The sequence below is a fragment of the Solenopsis invicta genome, chromosome 10, assembly GCF_016802725.1.
Source record: "Solenopsis invicta isolate M01_SB chromosome 10, UNIL_Sinv_3.0, whole genome shotgun sequence".
Lineage (NCBI taxonomy): Eukaryota > Metazoa > Arthropoda > Insecta > Hymenoptera > Formicidae > Solenopsis > Solenopsis invicta.
Window position 1 is genome coordinate 3,358,409 of NC_052673.1, and position 24,537 is coordinate 3,382,945.

Here is a 24,537-nt window from a genome sequence, read left to right on the forward strand (position 1 = left end):
ATATAATCTTGTCTATACAAGAGACATATTATTTATTGTGGATGGGAGTTGAGGTTAATTATATTCACGTAAGCAGTTTTTGATTTACTTGGTATATATATATATATATATATATATATATGTGAATATAATTAACCTCAACTCCCATCCACAATAAATAATATGTCTCTTGTATAGACAAGATTATATATTGTGTATATATATGTATATATATATATGTATATATATATATATATATATATATATATATTGGGTGTGTGTGTGTGTGTGTGTGTGTGTGTGTGTACAGACACACATTATAATCTTACTTGTAAGTTGAAATCATGGCATCACAAAAAATAAATATATTGCTTAACACTACAAAAACGCGTGATATCAGTACAAAATTACCTTTTCAAAAAAAGGTAAAAAAAAGGTGCCAATTTATGTATGTGCGCGCGCACCTTATCTATAATTTTTTTTAAAAACTCAAGTGGTACTATTTTTTAATTTAACCTAAATGTATTTTTTCCAAAAAATGTATGAAATCTTTAAATTGCGCCAATTATAAAGAGAATATATTGCTGTTTGAAATAACTGTTGTACTACTTTTAACGAATAAAATGCAAGTATATTTATTTTTTAAGTAAAACCCAAGTAGCGGTATCATTAATTCTTTTTTAAATAAAATTCAAGTGATACTGTGTCTGTATTTTTATTGAAACATTTTTCTGTTCTAACCTAAGTGGATGTACTTAATTTAAAAAAGATTCAATGAAATATGTAACATTTAATCTCAAAGAATTAAACAGAAATGAGAATGTTTTATTAAAATAAAAAATTTTTAAACTACAAAAAATTGGCGCTGCTAAATGTCTAACTATAATCTAAATAAAATGTTGTAAAACAGCAGCGCCAATTTTTGTAGACACAATAAATTAATTGGCACCTTTTGTTTACCTTTTTTTGAAAAGGTAATTTTGTACTGATTATATACACATTAGTTATACATACATTAGTTATATATACAGACATAACTAAAGCTAGAATCTCTTTGTATTTCTTCTGTTTTTCATTTGAAACATTGAAAGATCATTGAAAGTCATCTACGGAAATTTCCAGTTGAAACCGTTTAATAATATATCATTATGCATTGCGAATTTTCCATTCCGTCTTTAACATGACAAATCGCGGAAGCTTACTACCTAATCTCGACATAATTTCATCATGAGGTATACATTTTATGAGAACAAATGCTACGAAATTAGACTTCCAAACGAGATTATTAGTCACGAACAACCTGACAGCTGTAGTCTTTATAAAAGAGCAACGAAAGTTAGTCACAGTGCGTCGCTAATTTTGAGTGAATATTTCGGATTAAATTTATTCGTTTTTTTGTGCAATTGAAAATACTGGAAAATGTGCGCGCGTTTACTAATCTGCATGATTACAATTGCGCTATTCGCAGTACATCAAACAAATGCTGTAAGTTATACTATCTGTTAAATAAGTCATTATACTAATTAAACAAGCATTTTTCAAGTAAAAGGGCTAAGTTTCATACATATAATATAATTAAAATTCATACATATAAGAGACACAATATTTTATTTTATTTTTAAGTGTACAGTCATTTACAAATATTCTGAGAGAAAATGTCATAGAAAACTGAAAAACATTATATGAAAAAAAACATTACTAGAGAAAAGTCACCAATATTAGCACACAATTAGCATAGCGATCCTTAAATGTGCTTGAATCCTGTAATTATTTTGGAATTTAATATATTGTGGAAAATTTCCAAAAAACACCAAGAATTTTAGGACATGGAACTTTTGTTACTTTTTTATTTTAAAAATGATGAGATCTGATTTAAATATTTTATCCAAAAAAGAATAGAAATTTAACTCGTTTTATTCATAAGATACTGATCCTTTCGTATGGCAATGCCTTGAAGCTTTCCAGTCAATCGTGGATGTTTAGTTAATAATCAGAAGAAAACGTTAATAATTGACAAGGAAAGGTTTCGAGGTGTCTCCCTCCGATTTTGACGAACCTTTAATATGTTGTAGTACAAATAAACATAAAGGACACGTCTTTTTTTATACGTGCTTGTTTTCACTTTTAGAGGGTGAAACACCCTTTTGAAGAAAATCGTGCGTGTGTGAAGTTAGCACCCCAACTTTAGTTCTCGAGAGTTCTGATTAGAGTTCCCAATTCATTTCGAAAAGACTAAGAGTTCCCTATAATTTATATTAAGAGTTCTGCTCAATAACGATTTTAAAATTAAATTTAAAAACTGGGGTGCTAACTTCTTTTCGAAATTAAAGACCGAATAGTTCTGAGGGGCTTAATAGCTTCATTTTATGAATGTCTAGAGTTCCCGATATATAAAAATAATTTTTGATAGATCCAAAAAAAATAAAAATTTTTTTGAGAAAAAATATTTAGATATAATAGTTCTGTGATATTTCGATTGTTATTTTACTTATTTTGAAGAGTTCTCGATGATTAAAAAAAATCTAGATCGAAAATTAAAAAAGTTCTGACTAATAACAAAGTTTCAAAAATTGACAGAAAATTATATATATCTTGTTATGTAGCCATCCGGTCGCGTTGAGTCATAAGACTTTTCGTTAGAACTCGTCGAGAACTGTGCAGAACTCTGATCAGAACTATCCGGAACTCTCAAAAAATTTTCGACCTTCGAACTTGGAAAAATTTCGATCACCGTTCAAATGTCGGATATCTTGCAAACCGTTGACCCGATCGCGTTGAGTCATAAGACTTTTCGTTAGAACTCGTCGAGAACTGTCCAGAACTCTGATCAGAACTACCTGGAACTCTCAAAAAATTTTCGACCCTCGAATTTAGAAAACTTTTTGACGACCGTTCAAATATCGGATATTTTGCTAACCGTTGATCCGATCACGTTAAGTTATAAGACTTTTTGTTAGAACTCGTCGAGAACTGTCCAGAACTCTCATCAGAACTATCCGGAACTCTCAAAAAATTTTTGCCCTGGAACTTTAAAAATTTTTTTATCACCTTTCAAATATCGGATATCTTGCTAACCGTAGATCCGATCGCGTTGAGTCATAAGACTTTTTGTTACAACTCGTCGAGAACTGTCCAGAACTCTGATCAGAACTACCCGGAACTCTCAAAAAATTTTCGACCTTCGAACTTAGAAAATTTTTTGACTACCCTTCAAATATTGGTTATCTTGCTAACCGTTTATCTGATTGTGTTGAGTCATAAGACTTTTCGTTAGAACTTGTTGAGAACTGCCCAGAATTCTAATAAAAATTCTGAAATTTCCAGAAATTCTCTTTATTAAATTATCTTCGCAAAATAATAGACTTAGGCTATGAAATAATAAATAGGAGTAAAATAAAATGCAAAACCAATATTTTGTACGACTTAAATGAATATATATTGAAAATATAATGTGACATATACATATATAACAGTTTTTAATAACGTTATATAAATAAAACATAAAATAAAATTATATTGTAAAATATATAAAATTATATAACATAAATGGTATAATATGTAAGTAATGCACATAATTGGTTGTGTTTTTGTGGGTCTAATTAAATGTGTTTTTATGATTTTGTAACATACATAATTACGTGTGGCGTGACTATTTTCGAGGACGACACAAAGTTTCGTGTTTTTTGGAGATCGTCGTATTCGTACCAGTGCATTCCTGTATAAGTATATGCTATATAATGGCCATTTCTGTGACTTGCAGTTGATTTACTATATGATATGTAGTTAATAATACCACATAATATATAATTTCTGTCATCAAGTGTTATTATTTTTGTTATATCATCTAATGAGTTAGATAATTCGCGATGTTCAATTTTATAATTTGGATCTGTTATTATTGAAGTGTCTAATATTATATGTGAACTACATTCATATTTTTCTGTTACAAGGCAATTGCATTTAGGACAAGGTTTACTTATTTTTTCAAATACCGTGTTATTAATTGCTTCCTGTATTTTTCCAAAGCCTCCTGTTAATATTATATCAACGTTAATGTACAATGTGGCAAAATTCCGGTTTATAAAATAATCACATTGATGACAAGAATTATTACGTGTAATGCTTGGCATTAGGTTAGTGAAAATAATATCTATCAAATGATTTACATTACAATTAGCGTTTAAAAATTCTACATGTCTAGTCTCAGAATGTTGGCATATATTTGTGTCTTTTAATATTAGTGCACGTGCAATATAATCGGCGTAAACAATTTTTCCTCGCTTAAGAATGTTTATACAGAATTGTACGAATGAATGTTCTATGGTTTGCAATTCGTCTTTGTACCTAGATTTCTTACCACATGCATGCATAATCAATTGCGTAAGTGCATCAAATGCACAAGTTTCCTTAACTGCTATATATTTATTATTTACACGTACGCTATTGCATAGATTGCCATTCCTTAAAAGAGGTACAGTTATTGTTTTATGTGATTGAACAACATTCCATTCAGAACAATCATCTAAATATGTACGTTTCTGCTTTTTTTTGAGTTCATCATTCAATCCGCCCCAATTTTCTTGTTGATCGAGAGAGTCGTGTATATTATCGTCGTTTTTAATTATTTTATTTCTATTTATTGTATTATCATTTATGTCAAGTTCTGAAATACTATAAACTGAATCTGATTGAGGAAGCGAATCTATGTTTATCGTTTCTATCTCTTTATTTGTGTGTATAATTGTTTTATAATCCAAAGAAGTAGTTTCTAAAAAACAGTTTTGATGATAAAACGAATCTGTATCACTTTCTTTTTCCATTTTGTCTTTATCTGTCTCTTTATCTATACAATCCGCAAAATTAATGTTTTGAACACGTTCTTTAATAATATTATTCTTTGTACTATTCCTAATTTTTTTCTTTCGTTTCTTTGTTAATTTTAATGTATTACATTTTGCCATTGCTTCCTTTATGCGACCATCTAAATAATCAAGGTGGCGCAAAATAAACTTATCAACTTTTAATGGCAAATCACCTTTAAAAACCCGATTTTTTAAATTGGAAAATTCGGTTTCTACGCTAGATGAAGTAGCAATTACACCACCAGTTTTGAAAAACGGTACCATTATGGCAGTTAAAATTGGAGTATAATGCAACATCTTTCGTATTTTTTCTGCAATGTCGACACTGAAACATGCATTTAATGTGTTACCTTGCTTACACATATCTGCTTTCAGAGAAGCTCTGTCATAAATTGCCTGACTCCATTCTATCCATCCTGTAGAACATTTTGTATTAAGATCTATTTCATCTACTATTGAATACTGTTCTGGTTCAGGAAAATCAGCGACACCCTTAATAACATCATTTACAAAATTAAAACTAATTTGTGATTCTAATTCCTCTTTTAATGATGAACCCAAAGTTTGACTTAATGCTACTGTTAAAATACATTCTATAAAGTACTCTAATTGTTCCAAATTTTGCATTTTATATGCATGACAGATAGAGCGAATAAAAAATTGTCGTACTTTAATTAAGGAATGGCGTCTTAAGCAATCCCATCGACACACTATGGCTACTATGTGGCTGATATCGAGTCTAATGTATGTCAATGGTAGAATGGTGGTATTTCCTTTCAATATATCATAGCACGATTGCATGTACTCACGTAAATTATGTTTACCAGCAAATACTTTAGATATAGAAATTAAAATAGCTTGACTAAAATCACATACCACCATTCGTGGCAATGGAATATTCAAACTTAAAATTTTTAAAAGCCACGTTGTAATAGCAATTGTATCCTGTTCCGCTGATAGCATTTGGAATATAGGCATACTTCCATGTGATGTTACAAGCATGCACTGGTATAAGAAAATATGACTCGATTTACAATTTTCATATTTTATTCGTTTGCATACAGAACCTGTAGCATCAATGACTATAAAAGAATGGTCGTCATTGCAAGAGATTTTATATACAAGTTTCTGTTCTTCTGTCCAATAATAGCAAAAAAATGGATATAAGCCAATTTTATGAATAAGACCTACATGTGTTGTATGCATAGAATTTACTAAGTTATTAAGAATTTTTGATCCTGTAAGTCCCAATCGTTTGTCTCGAACCTCGTTTACAGCTTTCTTTAAAACGCTTGTTGTTGGAAGTATTGGTGGGTATACATCGCCAATATTAATAATCTTCTTACTTTCATTTCGAATATAAGAAATTGCATCAATTTTAGTATCAATTATAGTATTAGCTACCTGAACACGTCGACGTCCTCTAAGCTGTCTACGTTTATTATGAATATATTTAAAATTGACATTTTTAATTGTGCACTTAAAGATAACATTCCTGTTGTCGTTGACTTCCTCAACTAATATACAATATAATTTCGCATTACATTCAGGGCACTTTACTTTTATCCGAATATATGCCATTGTTGTTTTTTTGGCATTTTTGAATGTCCAAGGGCATGGTATTCGATGTTGTATCCAAATTTTTTCTGCGAGGAGATCTGTCCACCCTGGTTGTAATGTAACATAATTTCGGCCTTCATACGTAGTTTCCACAGATTCAATTCGTTTCCATTCATCAAACGTTAATGTAACATTAAATTTGTCTGCATTAGATGTCGATGTATTTGGATCGAAACTGTCATTAGCATTTATTTCTACCGACGTATTTTTAATTTCAAATGCTTTTATCACGGCGTCATATAATCCATTTCTCTTATGATTGTATATACGTGTTTACTACATGGATTTTTACCAGACGGATCCATAGCAATTGAAATGCGTTTGAAAACATCATGAGAAGGTGGCAAACATTTACCATTTTCATTTACTGTTCTATATTCTTTACTTGTAAGTAAAGCGCGCAATTTTTCTATGTCATACATTTTTCTTTATATTAAAAATGCTATTTTAAAATGTGAAAACCTAAAATACAAAACATTTACTTATTTTCAATTATACTTATTACTTATTTTCAATAATAATGATAAAACCAGAATAAAAATTACAGAAAAGAATAATTACATGTATATTTATAAACAAATAAATGAATTTTTTAACGTTACATACTTAACTCTCACTCTGTAACGTGTTTTTTGGCACCCGTTAAGTGTACAGGGGAGTCATTAATGTCTAGCATGATTTTTTTAATGTATTAAGTAATTTAGAAAGTATTAAAAAATTCATGTAGCTTCCCTAACTATTCTAAATGAAGAACTATTCTAAATGAAGAAAATTTATACATTATTTAACAAATCTATTTGTTTAAATATGTTATTTTTGCAAATATATAAACCAAAATGTAAATATGGTAATATGTTCACAAATTTGTAACTTTTGAACAAATCAATGAAATTTAATAAACTTTAATATTGGAAAATAAGATTCATATTTTAATAAAAAAATATATCAACAAATTTTTTTTAAATTTAATTGCTTAAATTCGGGACATGAAATCTTGCAATATTGAAATTTATAAGAATAAGATTTCGTAATGAAGAAATGACATTTGACTTTAAAAAATTCATCTTTATTCAAAATTTACATGATCAGTTGTGTCCTCATTATTTTTATATTAACAGAATGTATTAATTTCATAGATCTTTACATAACAGCGTTAAAATATCTATCTGTTATTTAAAAGTTAATTATAAGCATATTTTTTAACTACAAACAACTACAAATGATTTCATATTGCAATGTGATGCTATTTGAGCTGTAGTTACAAAATAAATTCTAAACGTTTTATAAAAAGCATGCTTTTCAATTTTAAACAAAACTTTTGGTGCTACGAACAACTACACACGATTTTATATAGAAGTGTGACGCCATTTCAGCTGTAATTATAAAATAACTCATAATTGTTTTTCAAAAATCGATTATTTAAACTAAAAACAAAAATTCTTGAATTACAAATTGCAAACAATTTTTAATGAGGATATGATGTAATTCTTTTTCTGATTATAAATTTGTTAAGGATGACAAATTATAATATTGTGCTTTGTTTTCGTTTGCGTCTTTATTTTTAATGTATTTATTTTTAATCGCACGTATATGTACCGATTCTGCATTTACGTGTCTTTAATGTTACCTGAGATTAAGGATCTCGTCCCTCCAACGATCCGTGATAACGCTTTGGGGCCGTAATGAGTCGACTGGATTGCAATATTTTTAACACAATAAATTTTTACTTTAAACTTTGCGACAATGTTTTCAGTTTATTTCGCAACAACGTATTGATTTTGATTCACAGCAACGTACTAACTTTGCTTCACAACGTCTTAAATTCGTTTCGATTTACAACAAGACTTGAGAAAAATCTGATCGCTTCGATCTCTGTGCTCGCTTTATATCCAAAATTTTCAATCCGCCCATGCTCTCTTGGTAAAAATTTTCAACGAGAGTTCAACGTCAACGAATCAGGACGAATCGGCAACTCGCGATAAACGCGGACGCCAGAATACATAACAAAAGCGCCGAAATCAAAGAAAATCGGCCAGCCGGCGCATCGGCGACTCGCGACAAACGCGGACGCCGCGCCGCGCGCCGAGTCTAATATCACAAGCGCCGAAATCAAAGGAAGTCGACAAGTCGGCGGATTAGCGTGTCGCGACAAACACAGAAGCCAGAATAAATAACACAAGCGCCGAAATCAAAGAAAATCGACAAACCGGCGCATCGGCGACTGGCGACAAACGCGGACGCCGCGCGCCAAGTATAATATGACAAGCGCCGAAATCAAAGAAGATCGGCAGATCGACGACTTGCAACAAACACGGGTGCCGACTTATGATCGCAAGCATCGAGATCCGTTTTGCTTTTGCTGATAGCAGTTTGGCGAAATCAAAAGGACAGCGGTTCTTTTAATTTCGATAACAATCATTCTTTTATAGCCATTGATGCTACAATTTTTGTATGCAATCGAATAAAATATGAACATTGTAAATTAAGTCAGTCTTTTTATATCAGTGCATGATTGTAACGTCACATGGAATCCTTGCATTCCAAATGCTTTCAGCGGAACAAAATATAATTGTTATTATATTTTGGTTTTTAAAAATTTCAAGATTTAATATAGCACTGCCACGAATGGTGGTACAATAGTATGTGATTTTAGTTACATAGTATTTTAACTTCTGTATCTAAAATATTTGCTGATGAACGAAACTTACGTGAGTAAGTACATGCAATCGAGCTATGATACTTAATAAAAGAAAATTCCACTATTCTATCATCTACACACATTAAACTCGATATCAGTTATATAGTAGGCATCGTGTGTCGATGGGATTGCCTAAGTTTAGTTAAAGTACAATTTTTATTCGATCTATTTATCATGCTTATGAGATGCAAAGTTTACAATCAGAACACTTCATCGAATGCATTTTAATCTAAATTTTGAGTTTATCATTAAAGAAGCAATTGAGCTCATCATTAAAATCTCAAATTAGTTTCTATTTTTTAAACAATATTATTAAGGATATCGCTGATTCTCCAGAACCAGAACAATACTCAATAGTAGATTAATCTTAATACAGAGTATTATACAGGATGTATTGAATAGAGTGAAACAATTTATGACAGAACTACTATGAAAGCAGAGATGTGTAAGCAGGACGATACATTAAATGCATGTTTTAATATCAACGTTGCAAAAATATACGAAAGATGTTATATTACACTCTAATATTATTAACTGCCATAATTATACAATTTTTTAAAATTGATGTTGTTGCCATTTCATCTAGTGTAAAAACCGAATTTTCTAATTTAAAAAATCGCGTTTCTAAAGTAATTTGCCATTAAAAATAAATAAGTTTTTTTTTGCTATTTTGAGTATTTAGATAGATTGCTAGTGAAAGCAATAACAAAATGTAGAACATTAATGTTAAAGAAAAAACGAAAGAAACACATTATAAATAGTAGAAGGATGATATTATTAAAAAATGTATTTAAAAAATTAATTTCACGGACTGAATAGTAGACAGAGATAAATATAAAGATAAAAATCGATAAAAAAATTGATACAAATTTGTTTTAGCATAATAAATGTATTTCAAAAATTACTTCTTTTGACTGTAAAACAATTAAACGCACAGATAACGAGGTAGAAAAGATAAACATAGATTTTCTTCAATTAGATTCAGTATTGCAGAACTTGACTTAATTGATGATACGATAGAGATAAAATAATAAAAAAAAGAAGATAATATAGCCAATTCACTTAATCAACAAGAAAATTCATTATATCCAATCATTTAATTAGGGCTAATTAAATAATAAACCGAAGAAAAGGCGGAAACGAACATATTTAGATGCTTGTCCTGAATGTTCTTCAATCATACATTATAAAACAACCATACCTCTCTTAAGGAATGATAGTTATACAATTGCAATAGTATACGTATAAATAATAAATACACATCAGTCTTGTACATTCAATGCACTTGGGCAATTAATTATGCCTGCGCGAAAATAGTGATGCCATATGTAATTATGTATATTATAAAAACACAGTCATTCTAAGGAAAACATGTAATAAAATAATAAAATAAAATATATAGTTATGTAACGCAAATGATGTAATGTGTAAGGAACACATTTGCAATATGATACTATTATATGTACATAACATATATTCAATACATATTTACTTAAGTCGGACAAAATATTGCTTCTACATTTTATTTCAATTCTAGTTAGTATTTTTTAGAGCAGGTCTATTATTTCATAAAAATAAAAATTTCTTAAAACTTCGAACAGCTCTGATTAGAATTCAGGCCAGTTCTCGACAAATTCTAACGAAAAATCATATGACTCAACGTGATCGGATCAACGGTTCGCAAAATATCCGACATTTGAACGGTGATCGAAATTTTTCCAAGTTCCAAGACGAAAATTTTTTGAGAGTTCCGGGTAGTTCTGATCAAAGTTCTGGACAGTTCTCGACGAGTTCTAACGAAAAGTCTTATGACTCAACGCGACCGGATGGCTACATAACAAGATATATATAATTTTCTGTCGATTTTTGAAACTTTGTTATTAGTCAGAACTTTTTTAATTTTCGATCTAGATTTTTTTTAATCATCGAGAACTCTTCAAAATAAGTAAAATAACAATCGAAATATCACAGAACTATTATATCTAAATATTTTTTTTCAAAAATTTTTTTTTTTTTTGGATCTATCAAAAATTATTTTTATATATCGGGAACTCCAGACATTCATAAAATGAAGCTATTAAGCCCCTCAGAACTATTCGATCTTTAATTTCGAAAAGAAGTTAGCACCCAGTTTTTAAATTTAATTTTAAAATCGTTATTGAGCAGAACTCTTAATATAAATTATAGGGAACTCTTAGTCTTTTCAAAATGAATCGGGAACTCTAATCAGAACTCTCGAGAACTAAAGTTGGGGTGCTAACTTCACACACGCGAAAATCGTTTTTCTTCTTTCGAAGCGTATATCATGAAAACTATAAGAAATAGAAGAAAATATTCTAATTAAAAGTTAAATGGCTTGAAAAGTACTTTATAACAGTGATAAAAATGTTTTTAAATACTTTTTTATACTTTTTCCCACCACTTACCTATTTTTTTAAATTTTTATTTTTTTTATAAACAAAATAAAGTTTATGTTATTATAAATTTAATGATATATGATAAAGTTATGTTGCAACATTTCCATTTTCCAAAAGTAATTAAAAACCACTCGTCAAAATCGGAGGAGGACACTTCGAAACCTTTCCTTGTGAGTAAGATTATTGCAAATGGAAAAGACGTAAACAATGCAACTTTAAGACGAAGTCTATAATCAATTTTATTCGTAATGCACGGTATAAAGAAACGATGACAAAAAAAAGATCAAACGAAATAGTTGTGTGGTATTGAAAAATCAAAGAAACAAGATACACTTGTAAAAGAATTGAAAAGTAAGGAAAAGTAATTTTTAGATAAAGATTTAAAAGCAAGTGCGTACATTGAAAATTGGATTAATAACACAGGTTTATAAGGTTTTAATCACAAAAGAAGTAAGAGGTTCGCCCGAAGGAATTCGATGTGCTGAATTCTCATCTGGCGCTAAGATTTTGAGATATTCTAACCTAACAGTGCAAAAATTGTTGTTTTATTGAAGTTTTTTTATTGAAAGGCATTATTGAAGTTTACTCCTGGTTGCAGAGAATTTTATCGACAAAAACTAAACAGAGTACCATAAAGTACGAGTACTACCCTTTAATTTCCATTTTGAAGCGTTCAAATAGGATATTTTTTACCGAGATACAGCAGATTTAAGTTTTTACAGCGTACAGAAAATCAAATAAACCGATGATGTTGGTTTATTTGAAATACCTTAATCCTTTTGGTTTTCAGCAATTCTGGAAAAAAAAGTTTGTAGTTTAAAGGGTTCCGAGGGTTTCTGCCTTGCCGAAAATGTGCGATTAAAACCGATTAACACGGAATTTTTTTATATCGATTTTGAGCTGTTTTAATCGATTTAATCTACGAAGGGATTAAAAAGTAATCGGTTTTAATTCTATACAAATCGTGATTGATTTTAATATCGCTTTCGCGAATTATTTCTAATCCGAAATAATTACATTTTAATTCATACTATTGTTAATCCAAATAAATTTGAATAATCGGATGGATATATAATTTAAAATAATCTGCTTAATTTCAGGTGAAAAACAGAAGTTCGATTTATTTTATGTTTTATATTATGATCCTAGATATAGAATATATATAATATATGTAATATTATAATTATATACATATATACTATATATATATATATATATATATATATATATATATATATATATATATATACTTAAGATCATAATATAAAATATAAAACAAATAAAACTTTTGTTTTTTAACTGAAATTAAGCAGATTATTTAAAATTATATATATATATACAGGATGTTCGATAATGGTTGTCCCCGTTTTATCATAGGAGCATGCATTTGTAATTTTTAATATAATAATATGTTAGAAATGTATTATTTATTATTTATTTTATTTAATCCGTTTGCCTTGCGGTTTAGGATGGCTTCCGGTTACATTCTTTTTGGTATACATTTACATATACGAGGTGTGTTCAAAAAGTATCGCGAATTTTGTGTTTTTTCAAAAATTATTTATTTATTCATGAATATCTATTTTGTCCCCTTCAAAGTAATCCCCATGAGATATTATACACTTGTGCCAACGGTTTTTCCAATCTTCGAAGCACTTCAAAAAATCATTTTTTTTTATCTTGTTCAGCTCCTCCTTCGATGCCGTCTTTATCTCGTCAAGCGTAGCGTAACGTCGTCCTTTCATGGGCCTCTTCAGTTTAGGGAACAAGAAAAAGTCACAGGGGGCCATATCTGGGGAATACGGTGGCTGCGGCATCATTAGTGTGTTGTTTTTGGCCAAAAAGTTGCGCACAAGCAACGATGTGTGAGCAGGGGCGTTATCGTGGTGCAAAAGCCAATTTTTGTTCTTCCACAAATCCGGGCGTTTCTGGCGGATTGCTTCGCGCAAATTGCGCATAACTTGCAGGTAATATTCCTTATTGACCGTTCTACCCTGTGGCAAGAACTCATGATGCACCACGCCCCTGCAATCGAAGAAAACTGTCAGCAAAACTTTCACATTCGACCGAACTTGGCGCGCTTTTTTCGGTCTTGGTTCGTGCGGCAGCTTCCATTGAGATGATTGAGCTTTGGTTTCCACGTCATAACCATAAACCCACGATTCGTCACCAGTTATGACCCTCTGGAGCAAATTTGGGTCGTCGCGGACAGAGTCCAACATTTCATTAACAATGTTCATGCGATGCTGTTTTTGGTCGCAATTGAGCAATTTTGGTACGAATTTCGCGGCGACCCGTCTCATGCCCAAATCATTGATAAAAATCGAATGGCACGAGCCAATCGATATGTTTAGGTCCTCAGCAACTTCTCTAACGGTGATTCGACGATTGGCCAATACCATTTTCTCCACTTCATTAATTTTTTCGTCTGTTGTTGAAGTGCTCGGGCGTCCGGCACGCTCTTCGTCGTTCACATCTTCTCGGCCTTCTGAGAACATTTTGTACCACCGATAAACGTTGCTTCGGTCCAAGGTAGCTTCTCCGTATGCCACAGTCAACATTCGGAATGCATCCGCGCACTTAATTTCGTTTTTCACACAAAATTTGATACAGGTTCTTTGATCCATTTTTTTGAATAGGTAAAAATCGAAGACGATCCATAACACGTGCAAGCAAAGCAGCTGTCAACAATTAAGTGAACATTCAAAATGGCCGAGCTTGTCGGCATAAGTGAGAGACATGAGTACCAACATAACGCCACAAAAAGATCGAAATTCGAATATACGTAACCCGCGAAAATTCAAAATTCGCGATACTTTTTGAACACACCTCGTAGTTTTAAAATTAACACTTAAACCTTATTTTAACACTTCTTTCTATCAATTAAATTGCTTTGGTTTATCTTATACAAATATCAGTCTTCATATTGTACTTAATTCCTACTTAAACTTAAGAATACAATTAAAATCAAAATCTTAATCACAATCAAAATCAAAATTCTCTTCAAGTTAGATTAAATTAGAAAACACAAAATAAAAATTACAAAAACAAACAAACAAAATTACATCAGAGTTAGACTTAAAAGTTGTATGCATATGCATCTACTAAATTTTGGGCTTTGGTTAATTGATCATAACTTTACAGATGAATCTACGTTACCGTTGTCAATACAATGTCTTTAGTGTAATATAACTTTCTTTTGCTTCTTTCTTTTTGCTGTTTTCTCTCTCTTCTTTCTCCTTTCTGGTCATCTCCATCCTCACTTTTTCTATCCTTTTCATTGTTTGTAGCCCCTTTCCTGCTTCTTCTATGATTTCTTCTAACGTCATTTCAGTCTTTGTTGCTTCGCATTCTTTGATCATATGATACAAACTCTCTTCTTCTCTTTTGCAAATTTTACATCTTCTTTCTGCTTCCTCTCTTCAGTACTGACTGCCTCTCGTCTCATTCTCGCATCTGTATCTTGCTATCAGACACCTGTCTTTCTTCTTCATCCTTCCCTCTAGATATTTCTGTCTTTCTTCTGGTATAATTGCTTTGTAGTCAATGTTATATCTAGATTCATTTATCTTTTGTTGTCTTCTTCTGCTCTCTCTAGTTTTTGATTCTTTCAAGATGTTCTCTGTTATTTCCTCGTTTCCTGCCTCTCTTTCCCTTCTTAATTGTTCTTTGTTTATTCTTGCCTCCTCTAACATCTTTTTCTTCTTTCTTTCCCATTTTCCTTCTTCCGCTTCTGGCCATCTCTTTTCCAGATCTCTTATGCATTCCTTCACTATTTTCTTCTCTGATTGTTTCGCGTTTTCTTCATATCTGAGTGCTCTTTTGATCGCCTGTATTCTGATCTCTTCCATTTTTGTCTCCTTCAGCAGTATGTAGTTCGGTGTTCCTCTGTCCAGATTTAATATCCATTTTGCATATTTCCTTTTATTCCGTCTAATGTTTTTTCGTCTCTCCAGGCCCATACTTCTGCCCCGTATAGGGCCACGCTTTCTAGTAGTGTTTCAAACATTTTTATTCTTCTTCTGAAGTCTTCTTTAAATATTCTTTCTCCTATGCTCCATGTTCTTTTTATCGCTATTGTTGCTTTTCGCAATTTTTCCCTTGTAAGTTTCTCCGCGCCTCCGTTTTTTTGTAGCGTGTAGCCAAGATATCTTATCTCCTTGACTTCCTCTAGGAGGTGATCTGACTCTGTTCTGTCTCCTTCTTTCATCGATTTTACTTCTCCTACCGCTCTATCATTTCCTATTATATAGTCTATGACCGACATACCTGACCCTCCTATGTATGTCCATTCTCTTTCCTCGTCGAAGCTTCCATTTAAAATTGTCCAGCCTCTTTTTTCTAATTTGTTTAGTAATATCCTTCCTTCTCTATTACTTACTTTGTCTATGGACCGTCTGATTTCACTTCTTTCTCCTCCTTCTTCTTCTATCGGGCCTCCTTTGTTAACTGTTCTTGCGTTGAAATCTTCTATCAGTAAGTAGTTTTCTTCTTCTTCTGGTATCTGCTCCGTTAGGGTTTCTACCGTTTCTTCTATTTTTGGCTATAAAGCGTAACGATTCTCCAACTGTTTCCGTTGTATTTCAGCTTAGCCTCTGCCATTTCTCCGTTTATCTTTTTGATTTCCACTTGTTCTAGACTTTTTCTTACTGTGTTCACGATCCCGCCTAGCTCTTCCTTTTGTATGTTCCTTTTTTGCCGGTATGCATTTTCAGATGTATTCATTTGAGACCTTGTTCTCTGTCTTCTTCCATTCTTCCTCATCTATCCACGTTTCTGTTAGACTTAGTATATCAAAATCTTTTAAATATTCCCACGCCTCCTCACACTTGTTAGTTAGTCCAGCCTCATTCCAAAAGCAAATTTTTAACCCCCTCTCTTCTATTTCCATCCCCGCCGCTTGTATCTCATTCTTCTCCTCCTCTTCTTTTCTCTTCCTTTAGTTTCTTCTCTCTTGTGTTCCATCAATACCATCTGTCTTTTATCATAATCTTTCCGTATCTTACCTTGACCTTGTTTCCTTTTTCTCTTTCTTCCTTCGCTTTCTCCCTCAGTTTGTTTTGCATTTCCTTTTCCATTCTCGTTAGATCGTCGTTTATAAAGACTCCTGGTCTCAGCTCTTTCTTTTTGATCATTATCTCTCTCTTTTGCTCCCAGGTTCCTACTTCTGCCACTACCGTACATTTGTCTCCTCTGAATTGCACTTTGTATGCTTTGATTATATCCACCTCTATTTTGAGGTTTTTTTTTATGAACTTTTTTGTCTCTTGTTCAATTTTATTTTTCTCCCATTTGTTTACTTCTCTCATTATTATATTGTTTTTCCGTTTTTCTATATTTTTTTTCTTTTCTTCCTATTCTAGATTCTCTATTTTCTTCTCCAGATTCTTATGTTAGAAATATATATCCGTCGGTAAATCATGCTCTTATGGTAAAACATGGGGACATTATCAAACACCCTATATATATATAGGGGGTGTCTTGCAAATACCGAGCAATACTTAAACAGCATATTCTGGATGTAAAATGGAGCAAAAAATCTTAATACAAAAATGTCGAGGCTATAGCAATTTTTGAATTATAAGTGATCAAAGATAATCAATAATGTCGCGTAGAATTTGCATGCTCAAACCCGTAATTGGTTAGCATGCTCATCGGTTTATCATTTGTCACTGACTTCACATAACATTGATTGTTACTACACATCTGATTTCTAAGAATGTTACTAAAGAAGTAAAATTTCATAATTCAGTAAGGTAAACTCGGGTAAGATGGCCATAGTTTTTTAAAATGCAAAAAAACGCATTTTTATTTTTGTTATTTTTTAATAATGTTTGACATATCACATTACTGAATCTTAAAGTTAATAATACTATTGAATTTAAAGAGAAAACACTTATTAGAAATTAAATATTAACAAAATATTATAATATATGCATTGGCCATCTTATCAAAATTTTATAGAAAAGATGGCCATAGTATTATGGGACAGTTGGCTATACACATTTTATGTTAAAAATGAATGTATTATTTTCTAAAGTGATAAATAAAACATATAATTTTATATATTTAGTATAAACATACATATATATATACATATATATACATATATATACATATATATACATATATATATACATACACACACACACACACACACATATATATATATATATATATATATATATATATGAGACTTAGTTATAATTATATTATTGCAATAGTAACATGAAAAGTTTAAAAGGGTATAGCCGGATTAATATGGGAAATCTGCCCCCGCGACTTTTTTGACTCGCACTCAGGGGATCGATTTGGTGTCGAATAAAAATAATTCACTTCAATTTTTAGCTTTTTAACTCAAACAGTTTTCGAGATTTTCAAAAACACCTGTTTTTTCGATTTTATTTTTATTTTTATAGTAAAGTTCAAAATTAATTGATGATGATTTTTTTTCTAATTCTTAGGAGTCTAAGACATGAAAAAATAATATGATCATAATTCTTAAACGAAAAGCCGATTTTTAGCGGAGGAAAGAAAATTAAAATCTTTATTTTTTTAGCCTTTGTGAAATATGTCATTCACCAAAAATCCTCAGAAAATGTCTTTTATACTCCTTTACAGTCAGGAATTTTTTTGAATTTTTTGAAATGGTGGAACAATATGAAAAAAATTAAAAACTCATTTTTTTTCTAAAATCTCGCGTTTTAACTAACTTATTTTTTTTTTAGTTCAAAAAAATGCGTAGAAAATATTTTTTTACTTCAAATTCACAATGACATTGCTTATCACACATTTTCAATCATATTGCTACACAATGATTACTATGTTTTTGAAAAATTTGCGCTAAGCTTGTGGGCTATTGCAGTAGCCCGGGAAATATATCAGGTCGTAATTAATATGGTACGCGACAGTGTTGTTAACCGGATTGACGGTATATTTTAAACAACATAATGTAGTTATACAGCGAGGATTACAGGATGATGTAATATAACTAAAGACGCACGAATATACCGACACGCGGGCATGTGTGTGTGCACATGCATGTAACTCGACGACGTACAGAGCTCGAATGCTCACGCAGCGCTGCTCGGCAGAACCCGGCTTCGATCATAGTCTACGAATAGCGTAGAGGGAACTCGCCGGTCGCCACACACTCCCCTCCGAGTGTAAACGAAAGGAGAATTACATGTGTTTCGGAGAAAATGCTAACTACGTTTAACAATATAATTGGAAATTAAATTAACCTACTAATATTGAAAACTAATGCTAGACTTAAGAGCTACGCTGACAATATAGACTTAAAAACTAACGCTGAGAAACGCTAGGAATACAAAATGAGTTACAAAGAATACCAAGTAATAGTTATTTACTAAGGTCGAAACGTACTTTCTTTTTTTGCGGCGGGTAAGTTTTAACTTGTTTAGGGCGCGATTCGGACAACACAGGGTGTTCGTCATTATTCATTGACGAGGAAGTAGGAACGTCTGGGGGAGACGACCTGTTAATATCCTCCAGAAGAAAATGTGCCGGTTTTAAACGCTCCGTGGAAACGCTAATTGGTCGGTTATTGACGTCTAACGTATATACTTTATCGGAGTCGCGTTTAATGATCTTGAAGGGACCAGAGTACGGTCGCTCAAGAGGTTTTTTAACCGCGTCGGTACGAAGGAATACGTGAGAGCACGCATTGAGTTCCTTAAAGAAAAATGCGCGTTTTTTGTGATGATGAGTTACGTGTATGGGTTTAATTTGGCGCATAAATTCACGAAAATCGCTAATGAAAATCTGCGGATCAGGGATAAAATCGTCCTGTAGAAAGAATTCCCCAGGGACGCGAAGCACGGTGCCGTATACGAATTCGGCTGGAGAAGCCATGGTGTCTAAGCGAACGTGGGTACGTAATCCGAGAAGCACGGTTGGGAGGGTATTGACCCAATTTTCCGTACCGTGGCACATTAATGCTGCCTTTAACAAGCGGTGCCAGCGCTCTATCATCCCATTTGACGCGGGATGGTAAGCAGTTGTGCGAACGCGTTTACAGCCTACGAGCGAGAGTAAAGCCGCGAAAAGCTGTGACTCAAATTGAGTTCCCTGATCGGTAGTCAGAGTTTGCGGTGCGCCAAACCGTGTGATCCAATGATCATGAAAGGCTTTAGCCACTGTTTTGGCCGAGATATCGGCTAAAGGAATTGCTTCCGGCCAACGCGAAAATCTGTCGATCAGTGTCAAACAATATCTATAACCGTTATTTAACGGTAAGGGACCAATAATGTCCATATGGACGTGGTCGAAACGCCCATCAGGAGCGGTAAAATGAGAAGGTATCTGTCTAACGTGGCGGGATACCTTTGATTGCTGACAGTCGATACAGTTATTTGCCCATAAGACGACATCGCGATGCAGGTTAGGCCAAATATATCGTTGACGAATTATACGATCAGTGACTTTTGCTCTAGGATGCGCGGGGTTATGAAACAGATCGAATATCTGCTTCCGAAGAGATACTGGAATATAGGGGCGAATGGCTTCCCCTGATAATTCACAGTAGAGCTCGGAATTTGATGAACCCCAGACAAATTTTTTAAGTTTAAGAGAAGACTTATCGGAAGCTAACAAGTGTTTAAGCTCCTCGTCTTCTTTCTGCCGAGAGGCGAGATCAATAAGCTCAAATTCAGTTGGTAGGCGGAGCGCCTCAATGCGTGACAGACTGTCAGCAACCAAATTATCGGGACCTGGAAGATACCCAATATCGGTAGAGAACTGAGCGATGAATGATAATTGTCGTAACTGCCTAGGTGAGGCTTTATCAGAGCGTTGTTTAAACGCATAAACCAGAGGTTTATGATCCGTTAGGATATGGAAATTGCGACCTTCAAGGAAGTGTCGAAAGAATTTAATGGATTCGTAGATCGCGGTTAACTCGCGATCATATGCGCTGTAGTTTTTTTGGGATGGGGTGAACTTCTTGGAAAAGAAAGACGAAGGTCTCCAAGAATCCGAGAACTTTTGTTCGAGAACAGCTCCCATCGAGAAGTTAGAAGCATCCGTAACTATGCGCGTTTCAGAATCATTGGACGGATGGGCTAATAAGGCCGCGTTAGCTAAGCTAGATTTTGCTTTAACAAACGCGTCTTCGGCATCACGTGTCCATGGAATTTCGCGTTTATCATTTTTGCGCGAATCTGTCAAAAAGGAATGAAGCGGAGCTTGTATGCGAGCTGCCTGTTTTAAACTGCACCTATAAAAATTAAGGGCGCCTAGGAATCGTCGGAGATCGGCGATTGTACGAGGTTTAGGCCAATTTTGTATGGCAGCAACGCGTTCGGGAATTGGTTTGATACCGTCCCGACTAACTATGTGGCCTAAGAAGGTAACCTCTTGTGCACCGAGAGTGCATTTAGTTGGGTTAATGAATAAACCGTATTTTTTAAGTCTTTGAAAGACGATACGCAGATGATTCTCATGCTCCTCCTCTGAAGAGGATGCAATAAGAATGTCATCGATGTATACAGAGACGAAATCTAGATCCTGAAGAGCGCGATGTATGTAACGCTGAAACGATTGAGCGGCGTTACGTAACCCGAAAGTCATGTAGACAAATTCGAATAAGCCGAAAGGGGTAATGATGGCCGTTTTGGGCACGTCATCTTTAGCCACCGGAATTTGGTGGTACGCTTTATAGAGATCTAGGACCGAAAAAATGGTTTTCCCTGCCAGATTGGCAGTGAAATCATGCAGGTGAGGTATCGGATACTTATCCGGAATAGTTATCGCGTTGAGACGACGATAATCACCGCAAATACGCCATTCGCCGTTTTTTTACGGACTAAGTGTATGGGACTAGCCCAGGAGCTATTCGAAGGCCTACAAATGCCTAAACTCATAAGCCGCTTGAATTCGGCTTTTGTCGCCGTTAATTTGTCAGGCGCTAAACGATGAGGACGTTCGGCCACGGGCGGGCCTGAGGTCGCGATATGATGCTCGACATCACGAGTTCCTGAAGGAATCATTTGATCCACCCCCGTTATATCCGGAAACTCTGACAGGATGTCCGCGAATTTGGATCCGCGATTTACTGAAAAAATTTTAGTATTTGATACCACTCGAATTTCGCTGACGGCGGAAAGTTTGGTTTTCGAGTCAATAAGCCGGCGCTTGTGTAAATCTACCACTAGTTGATAAAACTTTAAATAATCTGCGCCAATAATGGCGTGCGGAACGGCAGCAACGCGGAAATTCCACGCGATAGGTCGCCGAAGACCCAGGTCTAATGTAAGGCGACGCTCGCCGTAAGTATCAATTATTGTGTTATTAGTCGCGAATAATTTGTGCTCGGTCGGCTGTTTAATATCGCGAGGTGTTGCGGGAAGAATAGAAATCTCCGCGCCCGTGTCTACAAGGAATTGACGACCGGTAATGCGATCTTGTATATGAAGACGGCTTTGAGACGCCCCGTATCTCCCGACCGTCTCTGTGCGAGGAGGGGGTTTTAGTTTTCCGTCGCGTTTTTGTTTTTCCACGAACAGGGCTTGCGACAGGATGTCGCTTTTTCTCCATATTTACTATGGATGAAGCAAAGTCCTGACTGTTTTTCAGTTTTTTTAGCATCGCTCAGAGGACCGGGGGAACGACCTCGAGACGAAGATCGCCTGCGACGCGATTTAAATACCTCCTTGTTTAATGCGGCGAGCTGGTTTGAAATTGAGTTTAATTTCTTGTCAATATCCGACGGGGGTACCATGTCTTTTTGTTTAGACGCGGATGCGACAAAAGGTACCACGGAGGTATTAGGATTGTTAATTTCCGTTATTCTATCCGCAATTTCCGCTAATTTTTGTAGATCCTGCTCATTTATGGCCGCTAGGATCGCTCTATGAGATTCAGGAAGCTGCTCGATAAATAGAGACCGAAGAACTTGTGGACTGCATTGTCCATTGTTAAGATTTTTCATTCGGTTTAATAAATGTGAGGGTTTTTGATCCCCTAAGACTTGACCTTTCAATAGGGTCCGCAAGCGCGACTCGGGAGAAATTGCATAAACGGATAGAATACGCTCTTTGAGGCTATCAAATAAATTATCGATCGGAGGATCGGCTTTGAGTAAATCCGCGATATGCGCGATTACATCGCTGTCAAGGCCGGTGAGGAGATAATCCGCCTTGGTTCGGTCAACGGTAATTGCCGCGACTCGTAATGACGCCTCTACTTGGAGAATCCACGCCTCGGGTTCGCTTTTCCAAAACGGCGGGATCTTAGGAGCGCGATAAGCTTCAATGCGCGGCGGGATCTTAGGAGCGCGATAAGCTTCAATGCGCGGCGGTTCGTCAGTCATGATGACGACGGTATGAGTCGAGTAACAAAAACGACTGTTACCACCAGAACACAAAAACTGGCGTAACAACAAGCGCCCAACCGCGCGAACAGTTATTAAAGACAGCGCACTATTGAAATATGACTAGACAGAGCGTACGCGACAGAGACGCGAAACGACCGCTAAATCATTGAGTTACCACTAGTGCGTAACGTTGAGTCGCCGGCAACACGACGATGTTGCTATTCGATGTGTTCAGAGGAACCTCGAAACAAAATGACTTCACAAAAGGACGTGAGAAGTCGGTACGCAATAGTAATGGTACTGGCGTAACGTTACGATGCGAATGACGCCACGATAGAAACGCATATATCCTGTGCGAATACTAAAGCGACGTAGCTAGACGCTTAACGAAAAGTCGGCTTGCGAAATTTTAATATGTGCCATAAATAGGCATACGAAACGAGCAAGAAAATTACAATGTCGTTGAGCGGTAGCCGTTGTTCGAAATGCACCAATGGCGTGCGAACATGATACAGCGCTGTTGCTACGCGCGAGGATTCTCGATTTGAAATGCCGGGTCAAACGCTTGATGCGGACGCGTATGCTGGCACAGGCAAATAAGAGAGATAGTACGTTACGAGGACGAAGGTCTCGGTGATCCTGAAGAGACGGAATGCACCGTCGAGATCTGCGATGAGCTGCGAAGATCGTTGATGACCTGATGTACGCCTCAATGTCGGATGATGCGTCGCAAAATATTGCGTAACGCCACGACGGTTGCAGAGAGCTGCAACGGGCTGCGATGAGCTGCGAATAGTCGCAATATGCTGCGCAGTGCCACTGAAGAAGACGTAGCTAGCCGATGCATCAGTAACAGCCTCGCCGGGGATGCGAAATCCGTCGAACAGGCCGCCCGTTGAAACGCGATGGCTGGAAAGTTTTCGTCGAATTGCGTGTCTTTTTAGCGACGTCGCCCAATGGCGTGTCGTTGCACGAATGGCTTTGCCGGCCGGCACGAAGGCATTTCCCTTTTCAGGAAAATCTGCGTCGTTCGCCAAGAATGCTGAGCGAGGAGGTTCTGGAACAGAGAAAAATGCCGTCGCGTGTCCCCCGGGAAGCCGGTGGACTACGCACGGGCCTTGACGAGACAATTTCTCGAAGCGCGCACCGAAACGACCAATCACGTCGGGGTCACCAATGTGGGCTATTGCAGTAGCCCGGGAAATATATCAGGTCGTAATTAATATGGTACGCGACAGTGTTGTTAACCGGATTGACGGTATATTTTAAACAACATAAAGTAGTTATACAGCGAGGATTACAGGATGATGTAATATAACTAAAGACGCACGAATATACCGACACGCGGGCATGTGTGTGTGCACATGCATGTAACTCGACGACGTACAGAGCTCGAATGCTCACGCAGCGCTGCTCGGCAGAACCCGGCTTCGACCATAGATTACGAATAGCGTAGAGGGAACTCGCCGGTCGCCACAAGCTGACGCAATATAACGCCATCTACTGGGATTTTCAGTAACCAACAATCATATTCTTCTAAAGTTTCGCTTGTTAGGTAACCTAACAATAAACTAGTCGTCATTGTTGATGTCATTGTATGTATTAAATTGCAATTAACCCATTAAT

At 34.8% G+C, this 24,537-nt stretch overlaps 1 protein-coding gene and 1 pseudogene across 1 annotated transcript in view; one reads left to right on the forward strand and one right to left on the reverse strand.

Moving 5' to 3' along the window:
- The first annotated feature begins 1,289 nt into the window (after positions 1-1,289).
- Positions 1,290-24,537, forward strand: part of LOC113005639 (general odorant-binding protein 72) — a 162,494-nt gene continuing 139,246 nt past the window's right edge. The window contains exon 1 of the mRNA XM_039454596.1: positions 1,290-1,464. Coding sequence (XP_039310530.1) covers positions 1,399-1,464 — 66 coding nt within the window. The 5' untranslated portion in view covers positions 1,290-1,398. The remainder of the gene's footprint in view (positions 1,465-24,537) is intronic.
- On the reverse strand, positions 14,710-16,512 carry LOC113005507 (annotated as a pseudogene).